The sequence below is a fragment of the Austrofundulus limnaeus genome, unplaced genomic scaffold (genome assembly GCF_001266775.1).
Source record: "Austrofundulus limnaeus strain Quisiro unplaced genomic scaffold, Austrofundulus_limnaeus-1.0 Scaffold43, whole genome shotgun sequence".
Classification (NCBI taxonomy): Eukaryota; Metazoa; Chordata; class Actinopteri; order Cyprinodontiformes; family Rivulidae; genus Austrofundulus; species Austrofundulus limnaeus.
The window spans coordinates 793,178-813,096 of NW_013952445.1; the positions used below are offsets into that span (position 1 = coordinate 793,178).

The following is a 19,919-nucleotide window of genomic DNA, read 5'->3' on the forward strand; positions in this document are numbered from 1 at the left end:
TCGCAATACCAAGTGACCACAACATCAGGAAAAAGGAGCATGAGAAACTGGAGAAATACCAGGGCCTCAGAGGTCATCGGGGCCCTCGGGGCAGTCACCCCCAAACTGGAACAGTGGCTAAAACAGATCCCAGGAACAACATCAGACATCTCAGTCCAGAAATGTGCAGTTCTAGGCACAGCTAAGATACTGCGCAGAACCCTCAAGCTCCCAGGCCTCTGGTAGAGGACCCGAGCTCAGAGGATGAAAGAGACCACCCGCAGAGGGTGAGAAGGGAATTATTATATATATATAAATAATATGATGAACTTTTGGAGTCACCTCAGCTACTTCTTGGCCGTATTTCAACAAAGGATGGTCTATTTCTAACACCCTGGTATGAAAAGCAGTGGGCGAAATAGATTCYTTCAAGGAATGCTAGGTTCTTTAAACTATTATTGATTAGAATCAGCACTCACATCTTCAACTTCAGTTACACTAAGTTAGCTCTGCATATTGTTTTTGTAGAAAGGGAATGACTTTTTTTCACATTTAAGGCCAAAAATTAAAAGTTAAAATCTTCAGGTAAGGTATTTTTTTTTTCCTTTTGTTGAAAGTTTTTTTTTTTCAATGTCCACGTTTTTTTCTCATTCAAAGCTGTTCAAATTTAATTTAAGAGCCTTGAGAGAGTGAAGCTCTTTACCAAATCTCTATTATGTCTCACATTTTGAAAGGTGGTGATTTTCATTCTTTCGAAAATGTCTCATAGAATGATAAAAGACACCTTAACCGAATCAACCGCCTCCTCAGAGGTGAATAGACAGATGGGTGACACATTCACAAACAAGAACCTTCAAGTTCTTGTCAGAAAATGTTAAATACCTAAGGTAGTAGGGATGGAAGAACTTTTCTTTATCTGCTCATTTTCAACCTCGCCCCAAACCTTTTACCAAACACAAAAAGCTAACTTGGGAGGATTTTTAGCAGTTCAATGAGGCCTATTTGGATCTCTGTTGATGAGGATTGATCTAAAGTTTATCCAGATTACGGAGGGTTTTGAGGATAATCCGGTTTTCTAAAGCCAAATCATGTAATAACATAAACATTCGTGGACACGCTAACATCAAATACAAGTAGGAGAAGCTCCAGTGAAATCTAGTTTACTCAGCGTGTCTGACTGAACACAAACAAGTTAAAGGGATCGTTCAGATTTTTGATGTGGGGTTCTTTGAAAATGATATGAGCAATAAATATTTTACCTGTTGTTTGGAGGAATAAAGTTAAATTCTGCATGGCATGACAAGTTAACAGCTAATCTGAGTGAGGAGAAGACGAAGGTGAATTGCTGCCATCTAAGCTCCACTATTCAAATATTTTATTACACTTTATGCAAATTCTGTTTAAATCATGTTTTTAAGGCTCAGTTTTGCAGTTAATTTAATGGCATGGAATTCTTTGCAAATAGTAGCGCCAGCAGCTAGCTGTAGCACATTTAACACTTTCAACAGGAATTTGTCATTGTTCTTGCTCTGTATTTTGAAACGACATCAATGTAAAGGAATTTTATGGTATGCATGAATCATAGACATACCGTATTTTTCGGACTATAAGCCGCACCGGACTATAAGCCGCACCCCCAACATAAAAAAACAGTACACCCAAAATTGTCGTCAAAAAAGTGAATTCAACATCAAAACATGAAAAGCAAACCTTTAGGAATTAAAGTTTGGAGGAATATGGTTCATATAACTGACCTTATTTTGGTAGTTTTCTTTAACAGTTTCTGGTCCAACAAAACGTCTCATTCATCGTCTTCAGGCGCACTGAAACCATCGAAGTCCTCCTCTTCAGTGTCGGGGTTAAACAAGCTGAGAAAAGCTGCGTCACACAGCGGTATCTGTTCAGTGTTGCTTTTTGTGTCGCTGTCCTCCCGGGGTAATGCTGGCTCTGAAGCTGTGGTGCCCTCTTCACATAGCAGTCCAGCCCTTAGGAACCCATTGGTGATGATGGACTCATTCACTCTGCTCCACGCTGTTAGGATCCACTGGCAGACATCAGGAAATGACGCTCTTCGCATTCGGCCAGTTTTTGTGAATGATTTATCCCCGTYAGTCATCCAARCCTCCCATTCAGCCCTGARTGCTGCTTTAAATGCATGATTCACACTGATGTCCAGGGGTTGCAAAAACTTTGTTGTACCTCCAGGAATAACAGCAGGAATTGAGTTTGTTTTCTTGATGGCTGCTTTCACCGAATCCGTGATGAGGGCCCACATACTGTCCAATATCGTGTCTGTCGAAGATCCGTCATGTCATGTCTGCTACTAGCTAAAACAAAATGGCTCCCGCTCCAGCATACGTCACTGCATGGGATTCCTTCCCCGGGGAGTGCAATGCCGAAAAAAAAAGTCAGCAGCTCTTCACTCCACGTTTATCCACAAACTGGTCCTGGATTAAGCTCCAAAGTTTTTATCGGTCAGATTCCACCATGGAAAATGTCTGTTTTATCCACTTTTATGAGTTTTTGGCCATTGACTATCTTTACATCGCTGCTTCCTGGTACAACAGTCGGCTCTGGAAGCTATCGCTTTTTTTCTTCTTTTTTTGAAGCGAGTGGTTGTTGCAAATGCAGCATAAGAGCCCCCTGGTGGCTGAAGAAAAAAATCCACGTATAAGACGCACCGGACTATAAGTCACATGGTTCAAAGTTCAGGAAAAAAGTCGCGGCTTATAGTCTGAAAAATGCGGTACATGTTTTGCTGTATCTTGAGTTGAAAGGTTTTTAAAACGTATAAGAATATTTAAAGTTGGGAGTAATCCTTTTGCACATTTTGGTCATAATGCATGCGCACACGTGTTTTTCGAGTATTCACCGGAAGTAAGGGGGATCATTCACCGTACAAGTCGAGTGTTTACATTCCTCCCAACGATAGCAATGGGGAAAAGTGACTTTTGTAGTGTGTAGAAATGTTCGAGGCAACGTGACCGAGTAAAAAATAAAGGAGAAGCTCGCTCCTTTTCCCAAATTCCTCTAGGAAAGTTGAGCAAAGCTGCTACAAGAAGAAAGCTGCGGCTCAATGTGCTTCGCTGTCACGACTTCACTCCAAAGAAAAACAGTGAAGTGTGTAATCATAAATAAATAATAAACACCAAATCAGTCTACAGTTCAGCAAGTTTTGGTGTGAGACGTTCTATGGCATTGACACAAATGTTTGATTCTGACCCCTGAGTCAATGAAAACAAGACAAGAACAAGACAACTTACCCTGCTGGGCATTCACAAAAGGCCTGAAGGATTTCACTACCTTTAATCAGCACAATGAACACTCCATAGTGCTGTTGCTTCATGCTTGCTGTGACTTTAGCATGTATGACAACAGTGCCAGCACAAACGCTATCATCAGCAGTGCCACAAACACCACTAATCTAAACGTGGACATCTTTTGAAAATGTGATAGCGCTCGTTGACTTCGACGTCCTTGTGTCGGCGATTGTCTTCCTTGACACAGTGGCCCCCTCCACAGTTGCTTCACAATGACGTCCTCACGGACCTGTGGCACACTTTGCAGGGATTTTGTCTATTGGTTGTCCACAGTTTTCCGAAAACCATGCATCGACATTACAACTCGCCATCTTCACCTCGTTCTTTCACATTACGTTCACCCTATCTTCCGGTTTTTGCAGGAATGATAATTGTGGTGGCATTTCGCCATTCAATSAAAATGTTTGTTTCATGTGTGCTTCGCAATGTGCAAAAGGAGTATTGTTTTAAGAAACTAAACGCGACTTTATTCTTAAAACCACTTGGTTTAGCTGTTAGCTCATTAATTTAGTAAGAATTAAGCTTYTTTAAACAAAGTGATGTCCTTCAAAAAGCTAAAGAAGGTAAGATGTTATTGTTCACAGCATTTCCACAGGACCCTACTTCAAATGATRTAAACCATCGCTCTAAAGATATTTTTCTTCTTGTTGTTCATTGACACGGCAGCATTAGACACAAAGCACACCCTGGGGTGAGGGAAAAAAACTGTTATCTGGTATATATGCTGTTTGGCTTTCAGCAGTTGTTTTTTTTTTTTTTTCTGAAATCAATCTCACCTAACAGACCTAAATCTTTCTTTGCCCCTCATCTTTTGTTTTTTGTTTTTTTTGTATTGACTGGCAAAAGACTCAAAAGGAGTGGGTCGGACTGGCTCGTACGCAGTGCCACGCCATCATTCCTCACATCTTTAGAGGGTGAAGGAGAGGCGGAAAACACTGGGCCCATCRCATGATTGCAAGGACAAAGAGAGGAAGAGACTCCCCGCTAAGAACTCAAGCTATACCTCTTTGAACTCAGCTGAAAGGAGGTGGGAGGAGAGTGCCAGGGTCTAACATGTCGGCGCACACACTGAGGAAGTGGCGGGGTCTTTAATTGGAGGCACTGCAGTGTCGGAAGACAGCAATTTAGTTTGCACTTGGTAAACAATCCGAACAAGTTCCTTTCTTAACTGTGGGCGAGTTTAGGGCAGACCACTGGTGGTGTTCGTTAGGCAAGAGGCACCTCTGAGACTATAGAAGGAGGGGAAGAGGAGGAGGAAGAAGAGCTKAGACTGTTTTTCAATTTAACTCGGCTGATTCAAAGGCAGAAGCACACATTACTCTAATTTAAAACATTTATCTCCTGTAGATATGAAGCCTGAGGTAAGGATCCACACAGAATATTGACTTTAGTAACACACACACAAACGCACACACATTTGTTTATCAATTCCTTGCTCACCCAAGAGAAAGACGGGATTAAGAATTTGATTCACACCTGCCGTTGTCTGTCCCACCCGGCAAATCGCTGCTTCTTAATCAGACCAAAAGCATTAGACATGATGCACAGGTATTCTCTCGGCTCCCACAAGACGCCTTAAATGAGTCCCTCGAGTGCTTTGAGTTGCAGGCGCGATGGATTCGAGAGCCCGCACACATTGTGATTGGTGGATTTCACCAGACAAGGCAGTGCCAGAGGAGGGGATGTGTATCAGCGTTGTAATGACATCATCTGCTTGGGCTGTGACAGTCGAGGGGGATTTAGAGTGGGGAAGTGTCAGCTGTTGCCATGGGCAATCACAAGCAAAGGGTTGAGCGGATAATACAGATCAGGTAACACAAGATGCTCTGTTCACACAGTGACAGCAGCTAGAACCAGAACATTTCATATAGGGTGTCAGTGCAAATACAGCCAAAAGAACCCAACGTCAGTTTCTGAATATTCTGAAGTAAAAATAATTGCCAACATTTGGATGTATAAAATGTTTAAGCATAAAATCAACCAAGCTAAAAAGACTGCCAGTACCATATTGTGCTCACCATGATAACCACACACCTGTTTTTGTCATTCCTTTGCAGCCAAATTAATGATTAAAGAACAGACTGACAATTAGCCTACAAACAGACACTGTGCAAAAACTKTAAGTCAGATATTACATGTTTAAAAAAATACAGGACAAAGTATTTTATAGAATAGTTGGGGTGCTTTAATGCGTCTAAACTGGCACCTCTTAATGTTCTTTTTTTTTTCTTTTGTCTTGATCATGCAGCTAATTTAAATCTGAAAATGTTTCTGGCCAGAATTTTTGGGCTCATAACTTTTAATGATGAGTATAATTTAGCTGGAGCCTTTGGATACACACTTTTAAAATGATGAAAATATTCCCATGAGCCATCTGCTGTTATTAAAAAAAAGTTTAAATCTGCCTCCTGTCTAAATGCAAAGATGAACTTGTACGTTAATCATATCATTAAAAAAGATCAAATCTAATTTTTATAAAATTCGTTGTGCTTTAAGTATTTATCAGGCAATCTTGATTAAAACAGAAACATTTTTAAGGCTAAAGAACTTGTGTACCATTAATTTTCCTCCTTTTTTGTTGATAATATTCAATGTATTTTTCCAATAATTTGCCAAGTTTTAAAATTTTTGGACTCAGAAGTGTTCCTGTCAAGAAAATTTGTCTGTTACTTTTCATTGGTTATAAAATAATTGAATCTGCACACAGCAGTTGCTAAACAAGCCGTGACAGGCCCATCTGCAACTCCATCTGCAAAGATTTAGGAAATCACAAAGTTTGCATCTCATAGATTAAAATTAATGAATTTTCCAAACTGTATTTTAAAAGTTAAAAAAGCGTTTTAATCAGGATTCATTTGGTTTTACTTTTAATTAACCTACTTTTTGTGGTGGTTTTCCTCCAAACTGAATCCAAAGCACTAACACATTTTCCGTCTTTTAATCAAAACACCTTTCCCCCGTCCTGATCTTTAGTCTTTCTTTTTCTTTCTTTTTTTAGAATGCCTATCACATAATGTGTCAGAGCTTGGCAAGCCATGTTCTATTTAAAACTCTGACCACCTCTGTCAGAAAACCAATTACTGGTGAGGGTTTCGTTTTAATTTAAATAAGATTGCATTACAGTGACACGAAAAGAGGGCACTGTCAGGATGGAGAGAACACGAGTACTTCTTTTTATCTGTTTTCACAGCACTGGGATTGTAGGACAAGACTTAACTGCATGAAGAAAATCTTTGTGTGTGTGTTGGAGAGGCTGGGGGGGGTATGTTTCTGTCAAAGACAAGAAGGTGAGGTATACTATGATGCATGGATTCACATATATGTAAACATGTGTGTTAGCCCAACACAGCTCGAAGCAGGCAGCTGGAGAAGAGGAGAACAATTATTGCAGTGCCTCAGGCTCAAATCAATAAAAAGGCCTGAGTAAAGCTGCAGCAGTGGCATAAAGCCACATGATAAGTCATTTATAAGTTTTATTTTCATGATCCCACGTCTAATCTGCTCAGCCCCCCTCACCCACACCTTYGTAGGTTTCTGTCTGCATTTGAAGCCACTGCAGCCTGCAGAAGTTCAGAGAATCCTGCACAAGCATTTCAAACATCTGAAGCTCATTACAAAGTGCAAACGGAGAAGTAATGTGTGAGAAAAGCAGTCAAACGAACTTTACAGGGTGGTTGCATCATGATTCTCTACCTGTCGAATGAATTTTTGAGTTAGAGAGGCATCGTGAAATAATTGTTTTCTTCTTCCTCTGTCTCTATTTACCCTTCCCTTCACCTCCCCTCCGCTGTCTAACCTTGGACGGACCAGCGGACGAGCTGGGGATCGAGTTCATGGGTGAGGCRACTTCTTTCTTTGTCTTTTTTTTTTCTCTCCATCAACTTTGCAGAGTACTCAATCGTTCATGTGCCTCACATGTGTAAAACACCTCATACAAAACACACAATCCAGCACAACAAGGCCGCTCACCTTGGAAATTAATGTGGGCCAGTTGCCATGGAAACACTGTGGCGGTGAATTAGGTGTATTCTGTCTGCATGGAGAAACATTACTGTTAGAGGAGAGTGATTTAATGAGTGTGGGGATAAGACAAACGACAGCAGTCCTTGTTTACTCGCCTGACGTGTGTTTGCGGAGTCACTTAAGCAGCAGTTTCTTAAAAATAAAAAAATAAAAAAAAACAGGAGACTATCTGCCTTTGTTTCATGGTACAGTGCGCCAGGCCTGATACAAGAATTCAAGGCACAAAAAAGTCAACCTGTGAAGTGAAAGACATTAAATATTAGGGGTGTCACAGTGCATGTATTTATGCTAAACCAGTTTGGTTCAAACATCAGGGTCCGGTGCTCGCAATCAGACGAAGAATATCTGAGTCACAGTTGATCACCTCTGTCATCCAGAAAATAGCTCACTTTTTTTAATGACTTTTTCTGACAGAAAAGGAGCAGAGGAAGCTACTACATTAAACACTTTACATCATAGCAAAGCAAAAATAACAGGTGTTTTAAATCAGCAGTGTGGAACAGGTTCCAGTCTCAAGTGATTGTGGCAGCAATAGAGAATAAAAGGTGAAATGTACGGAAAGCCAAATGTGTCATAATTTGCTCACTTTGAAATGTCTTCTATAGTGTCTAATTGAGAGATGGTTTTTAGTTCGGTAATACTACCAATTTTACATCAAGTATAGGTAACACTAAATAAAACAAACACAAATTAGATGTACTTTTCAGATTTGGAATTTATCAAATGTTTTCAAGACCCTTGACAAAGACAACTTTAACAGTACAAACTGGATAAATAATCCCTATTTTGCACTGGATGTGGTTCCGGTTTATTCCGCTCCAGCCTCAGYAGTAAATATGCAACCRTTATAATCAATGAAAACATTTACACTGGTGCCACACCGCAGCCCCCCAAAATTAGATTAAATTCTATTTTTGCAGAATGATACGGAGTCAGTCTACAAAGATCACACCACACCARCAGGAAAASGAACAAGCACATTTGTATTTTCAAAATAACTGCACAATGCAGCCGAGTGAAATTGCCTGTATTATAAATCGGAGGTTAGACCACAAAAATATGAGGCACCGAATATCAATATATTATTTAGCTCACTTTTTGAGTGCAAATTCCTAGTTAAATAATTTCCACTAACAGTTTTTTTGTATTTAGCTCACTGTGCATTTTACTAATATTTACTAAATGTTAAATGTTGCAGCTGAAAGATCAAGCTTACATTTAAGAATTTCAGAATGGAACACAGCCTTTGCTTTTAGAGCACAGCTTTTGTAATGATGTAATCATTCTGACCGCAACTGCAAGTTTAATGCATTTTAGGGAAGTATTAGCAGCGTTAGCAGTTGATAAAGGTGACTGAGATAACTTACCAAGCTAAAACGTTGCCTCTACTCCAGTTCTTCAGAAAATGTACTTTCTAGTCCGACAGTAAGGTTCAGTTTTATCCTGAGCTGCAGTTTTCCAAAACTGATATTGTATAATGTCCTGATGCATCTCAGTAATCCAGGTAGAAAAAAAGTAGGTCCCCATCCAGAGGACCTACTTGTTTTTTTATTTTTGATATTGTACAATGTTGCTGCTTTTTTATTATTATTACAACAAAATAGGCTACAACACTCCAGGTTGTAAACATCATGAAGCTGTTGCGATGACATGCAGAAATGGGCGTGACAGAATCTATAGGAGGTTTTTAAGGAGACAGAACCCAATTTCAAGGCGTTTATGTGAAGTCAAAATTATTTATGATTTATTTAATTTATAATATATAATAAACAGAATTTTCATAACTATTGATACTTTATTATTGTAAAGAATTGAAATATATGCCTGAGAAACATGTAATATTGGCCCTTTAAATGTAAACTTGAACATTAGCCACATTTGCATTTAACTTTTACATTTAGATTTACACATTTAGAACTAAACATCTGAACATAACATTTAAATTTAACATTTAATAAAAATGAGCCAATAGGGAGCTAAATAATTACTGTTAGTGGATTTTTTTAAACTAGGATTTTGAACTCTAAATAACGAAATGTGTTACTGACTTTAACACATTTGTTTACACATGGGGCTCTATACAAAAAGGCTTTTTAAATATTTTAGTGGCGTTACCAGTTGACACATCTTATTTTTGTATGTGACCTTGCTTAGATCCTCCAAACCACCAAAGGTTTGTTTTTATCTATGCTTCTAGGAGGTTTATTGTGTGAGTAGAATAAGCAAAATTATTTTGGCATTTGTTCCTTTTTCTTGTGGTACCAAACCATGACCCCAAAACTGAGGTAGGCTACATACCAAACAGTGATTTATGTGTACTTTTACATCTCTGTTAAATATGCAAAAAATACTTTTTTTTCCTTTTGTACCTTCCAGGTGGTTAACACAGCTTCAGAAAAACAAATTGTCTGACCTTTGTTTGTTAACAATGTCACACTGCTCTTAACTAGCAGAAATGTAACGTCACACTCCTCACATGTGCACACCTCTCTCCTTTTACCATCTGTTCTTCACTGTTTTGTCCCATTTTGTTGTGTGTGTGCATAAAAGCCAAGCTATGATGTTTTCCATTAACATGTCTTCACACACTGCCAACACGTCAGACGCTCGCTTCAGGAAATAGGCAGAAGAAGAAGACGCTCAGGAAGCGAATCCTGTGCCRCGCACAACATTCCTCAGTCCAGTGATTTTAATCTGGGGACTAAATTAGTTCCGAGTACTGCTGCAGGTGGACGGATGCATTACAGATTGATCGATTGATAGCAGGACGGATGGCAGGCATAAAGGAATAACAGATTTTTGTTTGCCTCTTTGCACTCTGGTTTGATTATTCATTGTGTTCCATTATAAATCTCCCTTCTACTTTATCAATAAATCTTTGAACAGTTGTTATATAAGTCCTATATGTGACAGCCTGAGAGTCAGAACACAGCAAAGCTGTGTTTGATGTAGGATTGAACGCTGTAAATATGATTTCTTTCGTCCAGCAGCTTAAGCTTTGCATGTCTCACTAGTTCACTCTGATGTATTTCAGTCTGATCACCCTGTTTTGTCATGGAGACTTTAGCATGGTCTTCATTACAGAATTTTATCCCAATCCAAATGGAGAGCAGTTGTTATGATATTGCTGGCCACGTGGGTAGTCTTCTCTTTGTGTCAGTATAGCATGGTTTAGTCAGTTTATCTCACTTTGTTGCCTTTCCTAACACTTTCTTGCATCTAATTTCAAGAGTGCCTTGTGGGCATCCAGCATGAAAGGTCTGTAATGGCTTTATGTGCAGACTGCAGATAGTTTTCCTTCCTYGCAGCCATTCAGCGCAGCTTTGTAGGCAGCTGTTTTTATGTTCAGATTTTGGGAAAAAGCCTATTACATCCATCAAGAAGAAGCAGAGGTTGGTCTCAGGTGGTGCTCCGCATGAACACTGATGATGCAGCAGCAGCAGGGAAAGATATTCCCCATGTTTCACATCTTCAACAGTTGAGGTCATTTCACTGACGGTGAAGGCCGGAAGCTTATGTATAGGTTTTTACCTATATTTTGAACCTTGTTACAGGGTTTTATCCACAAAGTGCACTGATGCAGCACCGGTGTCATGCAGAGGGAGAATCTTATCAAAAATAGCCAGAACACAGCTGTGCTTGGTGGTTTTAGTGATGAACAAAAGAAGCTCTTCAACAGCTTCTGTTGATAAACTGGGGCAGGTTAAGATCACCCAGGATAGTTTTCTTTTAGCAACATCAGAAGCTACAGACAAACCATCACATGTCAGAAACATGGTGCGGTGATGTTTTATTTTTCTTTACTTTGCTTTTTGTGAACCAGTTGAAGTCTGACTCTGGAGGTTTTATGACCCCAATTCTAATAGGACCTTATATAAAATGAAAATCAAAAAAACAATGCCATGACTGGTAATCATAAACCATTATTTTAGCTGCAGTAAGCTCAAAAAGCATACTAAAGGTTTAACCTAAGTAATTGTGCAATTTTTGGGGAGAATAGTTATGGCATTTATGGCAGCATCACATCTCACAAAAGATGGGACAGGCAAAAAAAAATGCTGTAAAAGTGAGCGATATGGCCAGGAAACAGCTGGAGTATAATTGTACAATGAGTTGGGTTAATTGGCAACAGGTCAGTGGAAGGATTGGGTATAAAAAGACCTTTTAAAATAGGCTGAATCTGCCAGAACTGCTGATACTGCATTCATTGCAACCAAATGGTTTTGTAGTAGAAGAGTCCAGGTGTGTAACTGTCCTGCCTGTTGTCCAGAGCTTTCAACTGAAAAAAGAAAACCCATCATCAGAGGTGTCAAAAGTATCACAKTCATTACTYAAGTAGAATTATAAGGGTGTAAAARTACTTTTTTGSAAGTAGTAGCATCAATCAAGCTTTTTACTCAAGTAAAAGTGCAAAAGTGCCCACCTCCCTAAAAAACATTTTTTCTAAAAAGGCCAAAATGACTGTGAAATCTAGTAAATTGAATATTAAAAATATGGAATGCACTTGGCTACCTGTTCCAGCCACATATATATCACTGCCACGCTCATCTTTATACCAGTCTGATGTGTCATCATGGCGATGTGTGTCATGTGCAGGTGTGATGGATTGTGTACAAACAAGTAGGGTGTGGAATAGTATATATTTCTCATCCAGCCACAAATATAATTCATTCTATACAGGAGGCACCATATATCTGGATATGTTGTTTTGTTTTAACTTACCCGTAGTTTTTTTTCCTTTTTTTTTTTGAATGTTGACAAGCCAGAATGAAAACATGCCTAAGTAAAACATTTTTCATTTTTAAAATGTAAGGAGTAGAAAGTACATATACGGTATTTACTTGTGTACAATACTAGAATTTTTTTTCAGTGACACACAGAACCGGAAACTTCAGCTGCAGGTCTCTTGCAGGAAAACACGCCCACACAAGTGTGTCCCCCTAAATAATGTTTCCCCACCAGAGGGCACACTGCAAAGGCTGAAAAATCCTGAAGTCTGTCTGAAATGAGTGGTGGCTTCACACATGATTAGATTTTTTATGCTTTTTAGACTTCAAAAATGATGACTATATTATATTTAAGATCATATTATACTTGAGACCATATTATACATGAATAAATACGATAATTGCATGAAAATATAAGAAGTAGAAGTAAAAAGTTTGCTGAATTTTTTTTTACTTCAGTAAAGAACAACTAGCCAAAATTAATACTTAAATAAATTAACAAAGTATTTGTACTTTATTACTTGACACCTCTGACCATCATGAAGCAAAAACACCCACCATGAAAGACCCAGGACTTGATTTCCAGACAGTATTGTCATGAGATATCCGTCTAAGTCAGAGCACCGGGTCCTGCCTGGCACAGTGTGCTGCAGTAAGAAGTGCCGCACCACAACCCAGCTGCCCAGCATCGCAGCTATCTGCTGGGGATCAACTGTTACTTGTCCCAACTGCTTGTGACCTTAAGCCTCTGCGSCTGATGTGCAGAGGTCTGACAAGAAGCTCCGGGAGCATCCATTTGCTTCTAATTCCCTGTCGCCATCAGTCTCAGAATGCTCAAATGCGCGCACACTCTTGGTGTGGCCTGTACCATGTMGGCAGTTCATTGGTGTTGCCTGCCGGGTTTGTCTGAACGAAACGATTATCACACTTCAGTTAGCACGTGTCACTGAGCCCTGCCTGTGTCTGCCATGTCCCTACACCATAGCCCAATACTGACTTTTACTGACAGCGGCACTGCTTCCTGCTTATTGGGTCATGGGYGGATGTGTGTGATTGTCACCTCACCGTTTTTGTGTTTTGTTTAATCCAAAATATGTCTCTTTCTTCCTGCGCAATCACAGTCGACACCCTTTGTGTCTCTGTGGAAACTCATTGTYCTAAATTGTATTCTCCTCTTTGCAGAGAGTGGTGACACCTACCAGAGGCAGGTGCTGTCCATCTTTAGCATCGCCTCGGGGATCTGTCTTCTCGGAGTGGCATGCATGGCTCTCTACCGCCGTAACAAGTGAGTGATTCCAGCCCAGAACCGCATTAGCAGCGCGAACCCCAAGCTATGCAGAAAGAACACTTTACTACTGTGGCATGGAGCCCAACAAAAGTGTGAGTCAGCTCAGGGATTTTTTAGTTAGGCATCAAGTCTAAATTGTGTGGGATGCATTTGGGACAGATACTCATGTAAGATTTATTCGTAAAGTGGTTTTAGCRAGCAGTTGTGTCACATACGCTTCACACAAAACTAAATATAAAGATTCAGCACCAGTATCTGGCACTGTCAGAAACATTAGAGCATTAAAAGTGTGTGCCTTTAGGTGTGGTTCAGCATAAAATCAGACTACAAGCCCCAGTTTTTCATGACATACAGAGAAAATTTATATAAATATATAATAATTCAATTCAAATCAAATTCAAAAATACTTTATTGATCCCAGATGGAAATTAGGCACTGATGTAACTCATTTAACTAAATAATTATTGTAGATGGTAACAGGGGCGGAGCTAGACTTTCTTGCAAGGGGTGGCACAAGGGTAGCCAAGGCGTTATTTGGGGGGATCACATATAAATAAAGAACACTATCCTGGATTTGAAAATTTAGGATGACCACCACAGCCAATTTCAAATAAATCCAGTTCAGCTATTTAAAAAAAATATTGAGTTGAAAGTTTATGTGATAGTAAGAATTATGCTGACCACCCATATACAGTAGCTATAGTTAAGACGTAAATCTCAAAATGGTGGCCACATGGAAGTATCCAGCAAAGTTTCTCATGGAACTTTTCTAGTTGCTCCATGTCATTGCTATGTTACAGACTTGCCTCTAGATTTTGCTCAATTTTCATTAACTGGTTCTTAAACCTAGAAATATTAAACACAGTTTTTTGCTTTATATTAATTCAGTTGTTTAGAAAATGATTTTTTTTCTTCAAACACTGATAGGTTCCCTCTGCACCAGACTATACAGCTGCTTGACAGATACTGTATTTAATCTGTTTTCGCAGTTCAGACCATGTGTACTGCCACATACAATTTCCACACCACTTAGCAATCATTTGGGGGTGGCACTTAGGGTGGCCAATCAGGTGCCCCAGATTGCCCTTGACACCTGGGCCACCTCTCTGGCTCAGCRCCTAAATAATAACATTGGTTGAGTTGAACAAATGTTTTTTTTTTTTTGGTTTGCTTTTATTCCCAGCACTTCTTGCACTTGTTCTTATCAGTCAACATGAACAAAAGCATTTTGGGATATTTACAGTATTGTGCCACAAATTATCCAAACCCGCATATCTTGTTAAATGGATTTTCTTTTCCTCAAATGTTTCTCAGCTTTGCAGTTCAGACACATAGATCATCCTGAAAATACAGCAGTTTATTCTGTTCTCCAGTAAAAGACAAACATTTCTTTTGTCACAGCTCCTCATGGAGAAGATTAGCACTGTGTAAAATTTTATTCTTCAGGTTGCTTGATAACTTTATCATGCTTAGCAAATTTACTAATATGTGGTTTACTACAAATCTAATAAAGTTTAGCATATATTTTACTAATAAAATTAATTGCTAGACTAATGGTTATTATTTAAGAAGATGTGATACTAATACTGATTATATGTTGTCAGTTCTATGCTCGACATCTACCCTGCTTTCCTGTAATTATATGTCTAGTCTAGAGAGAGCAAAGATCTTTTGTCTAATAATTAATATGGTGTATTAAACAAGTATTTCCAAAGAAAATAAATGAATGTAATAACATTAGGAAACATTAGGCTTCTTGGCTGAGTTAAATTTTTTTCCTTAGATATTTATGGTATGTCACCATGCTGGCAGTAAAACTAAGGACGCCGTCTAGCGCCGGCCAAGATGGCGGAACAGATTCTTGCCTTGTTAGCATAAGACTGGGCCACTCCAGTGTACCTCTGATTCAATGATCTGAACCATCCCTTTAAATTGAGCCATCAAGAAAAATGAATCTGGTTGTAGATTGCTCTGCATGTTGTTGGAGGTTGACAGGAACTCCAACTCTATTTTCAGTGAGAACAGACGGCAGCTGTCATCTTATCCAGTCATTTGAACATGTTTGATAAAGAACCCCATCAAATAAATGACTAAACCCCCCCAGTGCCTGCTGTGCTCCACAGAAAGGGAGGCCCATCCAATCTAAGCAAACTGCACTTCTCATAAAGACGAGCATTATGACAGCTATCTGTGGTGACAAATCTTGGTGCAGAACAATGATAAGCATGGAACATTGAATAAATGGAACAATGTACACCTGTCAAATATTGCTAGTAAGACTTCACTTTATCTCTTTTCTTCTTTCTTGGCTGCTTGCTTTTTTGTACTTTCAAACAATTCCAATGAATTTTCTTCCATAAAGTAGAAGCTCAGCACACTGTTCTTCAGTGATAATTGTAGAAAAGCTTTCTTTTTCTTCTTTTTTTAAATCGAAAAAGCACATACACTAATACATGTTTAATGGTCCACAGCCTTGAATTAATTTTCACTTGAGCAACACATTCTCTTCTAATATTTTAGGAGAAGTTCCTTTTTCGTCATGTTCTGCAACGAAAGTTACCTGTTTTGAGTTGCACACTTGCCCGTGTTCACTTTGTTTCTTTAACCTCTGACGACACTTTCAGATTTGCACCATTTGGCAAAGTTGTCGTTTCAAAAGGCTTGAACTGTCGAAAGGATTTAATTACGAAGTAGCACAATAGCATGAGCTCATGGTGTTGTGTAAAAATAGCATGTCACTTCAGGCGCATTTTGCCTGCCATTTGTTACCCTTTTCGCTTGTCGTCTCGCAGCATTAAATGGCACGCAGAGTGGTTCAAGTAAGGGTAAAAATTCAACATTAAAGCAAACATGCTGTTTTGAATGTTTTATGGGATGTGGYGTTATTTACGCTGCATGTTCCCTGAACGCATGTCTGTCTGAAGACTCACAAGTCTGCTGTGAAATTTTCTGTGCACAAGTTAGTATTCAGAACACATTTTCTGTGAAAATACAGTGTGAATGCTGAGTGGACTTGCTGAAATCTGATGAAGTAGCTGAAACGAAGTTGGTTAGGAAAAAAAGAAGCAAAACACAAGCTAAAACGAACTAAACACTAGACTAGCCTAAAGCTAAAATGAACAAAAYAGACTAAATGTGGAATAAAATGTAGTTAGAAGCTAAAGGACATTTTTTTAGCTAGCAAAGTGCCAGCCAAAAGCTAAATGTAATAAAAGGCTAGCTAAAAAGACTAAAAGTTTGGTTAAGAATGGCTAAAGTAAGAGTACAAAAACAAAAATTATTATTAAAAGTACTGAAATGCTAAAGCTAAAACCGACAAGTCTATATAATGTCTGAAATTCTAAGATCATAGAATAGCTTGAAGCTAAAGGCACCAAAGGGCTAAGGGCTAAAAGCTAAATGTAGAAAAAGGCTAGCTGAAGTCTTAAAGTACTAGAACTGTACCTAAAAAAAAAAATAAATGTAGCACAGGAAGACAAAATAAAGCAAGATTTCAAAAAGATAACTGAAAATAATTAGAAAAAAATTGTAAATTAACTATTTTATTAAGTAGTCAGATTTAAATGTAGGAAACAATAATATGAAAACTGAATCAGCATTCACAAAAGTCAATAAATTTAATAACTTTCCTGCTAAAAATACAATCAGGACTCATAACCATTTGTGGCGTGATCATTGTGCTAAAATTAACATTTTTTTTCCTTTGGTTGATTACACACTGCACTGTCAACACACCCAAAATCCTTTTGGTTTATCTCTTCCCTCCAATCATGAACCTGTAATGTCTTTCTCTCTTTCAATGTGCATTTTTTTTGCCTTCCACAGAAGACACAGAGAGAAACTCCAGGCTCATTTTTCTGATAGTCGAAGCTTGAGAGACTGCAGCGTCAACGCCTCCGGCCTCATGTCCAAATCCACTCCCAGGATTCAATACAGCCTTCATCTCCAAAAAGTACGTCTTTTAGCTAGTATTGATTTTGTTTCCACTCGTTTCTTAATCATCATTATCACCATCTCATCTTTATATAAACAGTGCTTACATACAATAGAGAGTTCAGAGTGCTTGTCAGGATGATGTATGATGTATGTCCTAATAATCTCTCTGCTGGCTTGAAGCCTTTTTGTTCAGACTCTTATCTGACATGGGATGGGAGGCGGTGGGGGATAATAGTTGAAAATAAATGTGCCATGCATTATACAGGAAAAATGTGCTTGTCACGTTCGCGGTGACAGATTTATGTGACAAACTACAGATTGGAATTTATAATTGGTGGCGGTGGCAAGAGTCCTGCAAGCGCAGCAACAACAAACTAAAGTTAAAACAGTGCTTTACAGGTGCTTTCAAGCACAGACAAAAATAGCTGTAACTCAGCCARTTTTACAGRTAAYCAGCTACAATTTGGTGTGGTAGTAGTTGAGAGTCATTCCCATCAAATACTCTGATTGGTATCAAATTGCACAAAATCTTTTATAGTAACTTTGCCATTAACTAATGAAGTCAACTGTGTCTGTTAGCAAAATATMTTGTGAACCACTGATCAGATATGAATGAAACAGTATGTAATTATTGGGTATAAATGTACAGCCTATTCAATTTAAAATGACCAACACAGCCAAATGACCCGAGGAAACACAAAAGTGACTGTATTTAAACTAATCTCTAATTTACACTAGGTGTGGTTTTGCTGCGCTCTACTCTGCTGCGTAGTTCGTAGCSGTTCGTTTGCACCCAAATTTATACAGCGTCCACTCTGCTCAGGTCCGGTCCGGTGCAAAACGCAGAGGAGGTCCGAGAAGCGTGTGCAGKAAATGCAAGATCGTGCAATACACTGCAAAAAATGTYCATCTAACCAAGTTTTAAAACCCTATCTGTCCATCTAAAAATATATTTTTGATCTTTTTTTGAGACTGATTTACCAAACAAGAAAAGAATGTGTAAGATTAATACTCTTATCAGAATGTGCAAGATTATTTATCTTGTTAGCCTGATAATTTGGCTTAAATTAAGTTACAGATTCTGTAAAAATTTCACTTAGTAAGATCCTTGAAATACGTGATCTGACTCAATTATTTTCCTATTTCATGAATCTTACCAAGTAAAATGTTCTTACTCCATTGGCAGAACTTWTCWCCTAATTTSAGTAAAACATTCAGTCTAACGAGATAAATAATCTTAAACGTTCTGAAAACAAAATGATTAATCTGACACATTCTGTTCTTGTTTAGTAAATCAGTCTGAAATCATATTCAAGAAGACTTTTTGGCTGGATATAGGATTTYAAAACTTGGTTAGATGGACCGTTTTTCCAGTGATAAATGTGGAAGTCAGAGCAAAGCTAATTAATTCTGTGGGAGACGGACTCAAATGRCTCAATTTTGACAGCAACTGTGTAYAAATATATCCATATATTAATATAGCTGGGATTTCAACAAAATTAGTCTGCCTTTYGTGAATTATTTTGAAAATGCGGATGTTGTGCTCATTCGTTTTCTTGTTGGTGCGACGTGATCTTTGGAGATTGACTAGCAGCTCCATGCAGATCCAGTGTAAATACTCTCATTGATAATAATGGTTGCATTGTTACTGCAGAGGTTGGACTGCAGCTGAGCAGAACAGCATCTAGTGTAAGTTACTGGTAATTCTACAGATATTGACCTAAGATTTGGTGATTTAGTGACTAAGCATTATCCTTAACAAATACTCTGAGCACTATATGTTGAGCAAATCTTTGCTAAAAATAAAAATTTGGCATTATCTGTGCCAATTTTGTCTGTTAAGCAAAAACATCTCATGAAGCAGTGGATGGAATTTAATGAAACTCTTAGAAATTAATCCTTGGATGGATTTATACAACCAGTTTACTTTTGCAGTCAAATCAAACACAAGATGGCTACCAGAGCTAATCAATATATAGAAATATAAAAAAATATAAAAATGGCTTTAACTCAGTCAGTTTTACTAATATTGAGATACAATTTGGAGTCAAGGTTTGACAAAAGCGGCTAAAATTTCATTATTTCGTATCATGAGACGATCTTAGTAAATGGTTGCCGATGTCAATTCCTTCAAGAAGTGCAGAAAAATAGATCACTGATGGGGAAAAAACAAACTCTTTGTGGCAATTGAAAGAAAAAGGTAGTTTAGCRTGGTTTACAAAGCCTCACTTCACTGCAGAGGAGAGAGCTGACCTCCAAAATCATGTGAATGATGTAACCCACGTCTCCACGGAAAGGTAATTACACTCTAATGCACGCAGGCAAAGATCTCATCAAAGGAGTGCAATCACTCGCCGTAATGCATTAGCACTTTCCTAAATTCACCCTCTCTCTTTATTTATTACTTCCCCAGCCAATTTTTTTCATAAGAAATGTGCTTTTTTGTTGTTGTTGTTGTTGTTGTTTGTTTTGTCTTTAAATTGGCTCATGGTTTCCATCACGCCTTACATCTGTGCTACAGTGCACTTAAATTCTCCATAGGAGATTTCCAGCCAAAATGAATAAATCTGTCACATCCTCTGCAATTTGCAGGGCTCGCATTTAAATATTTATGAGTTAGGATAGTTTGCCGATAACAAATAAGAC

The 19,919-nt window shown here is 38.5% G+C and overlaps 1 protein-coding gene across 2 annotated transcripts in view; it reads left to right on the forward strand.

The window, feature by feature from the left end:
* nrg3b (neuregulin 3b) overlaps window positions 1–19,919 on the forward strand; it is a 280,953-nt gene that overhangs the window by 232,830 nt on the left and 28,204 nt on the right. For both annotated transcript variants that reach the window (XM_014007593.1, XM_014007594.1), the window contains 3 exons: window positions 7,110–7,136; window positions 13,232–13,334; window positions 17,163–17,289. In XM_014007593.1, coding sequence (XP_013863047.1) covers window positions 7,110–7,136; window positions 13,232–13,334; window positions 17,163–17,289 — 257 coding nt within the window. The remainder of the gene's footprint in view (window positions 1–7,109; window positions 7,137–13,231; window positions 13,335–17,162; window positions 17,290–19,919) is intronic.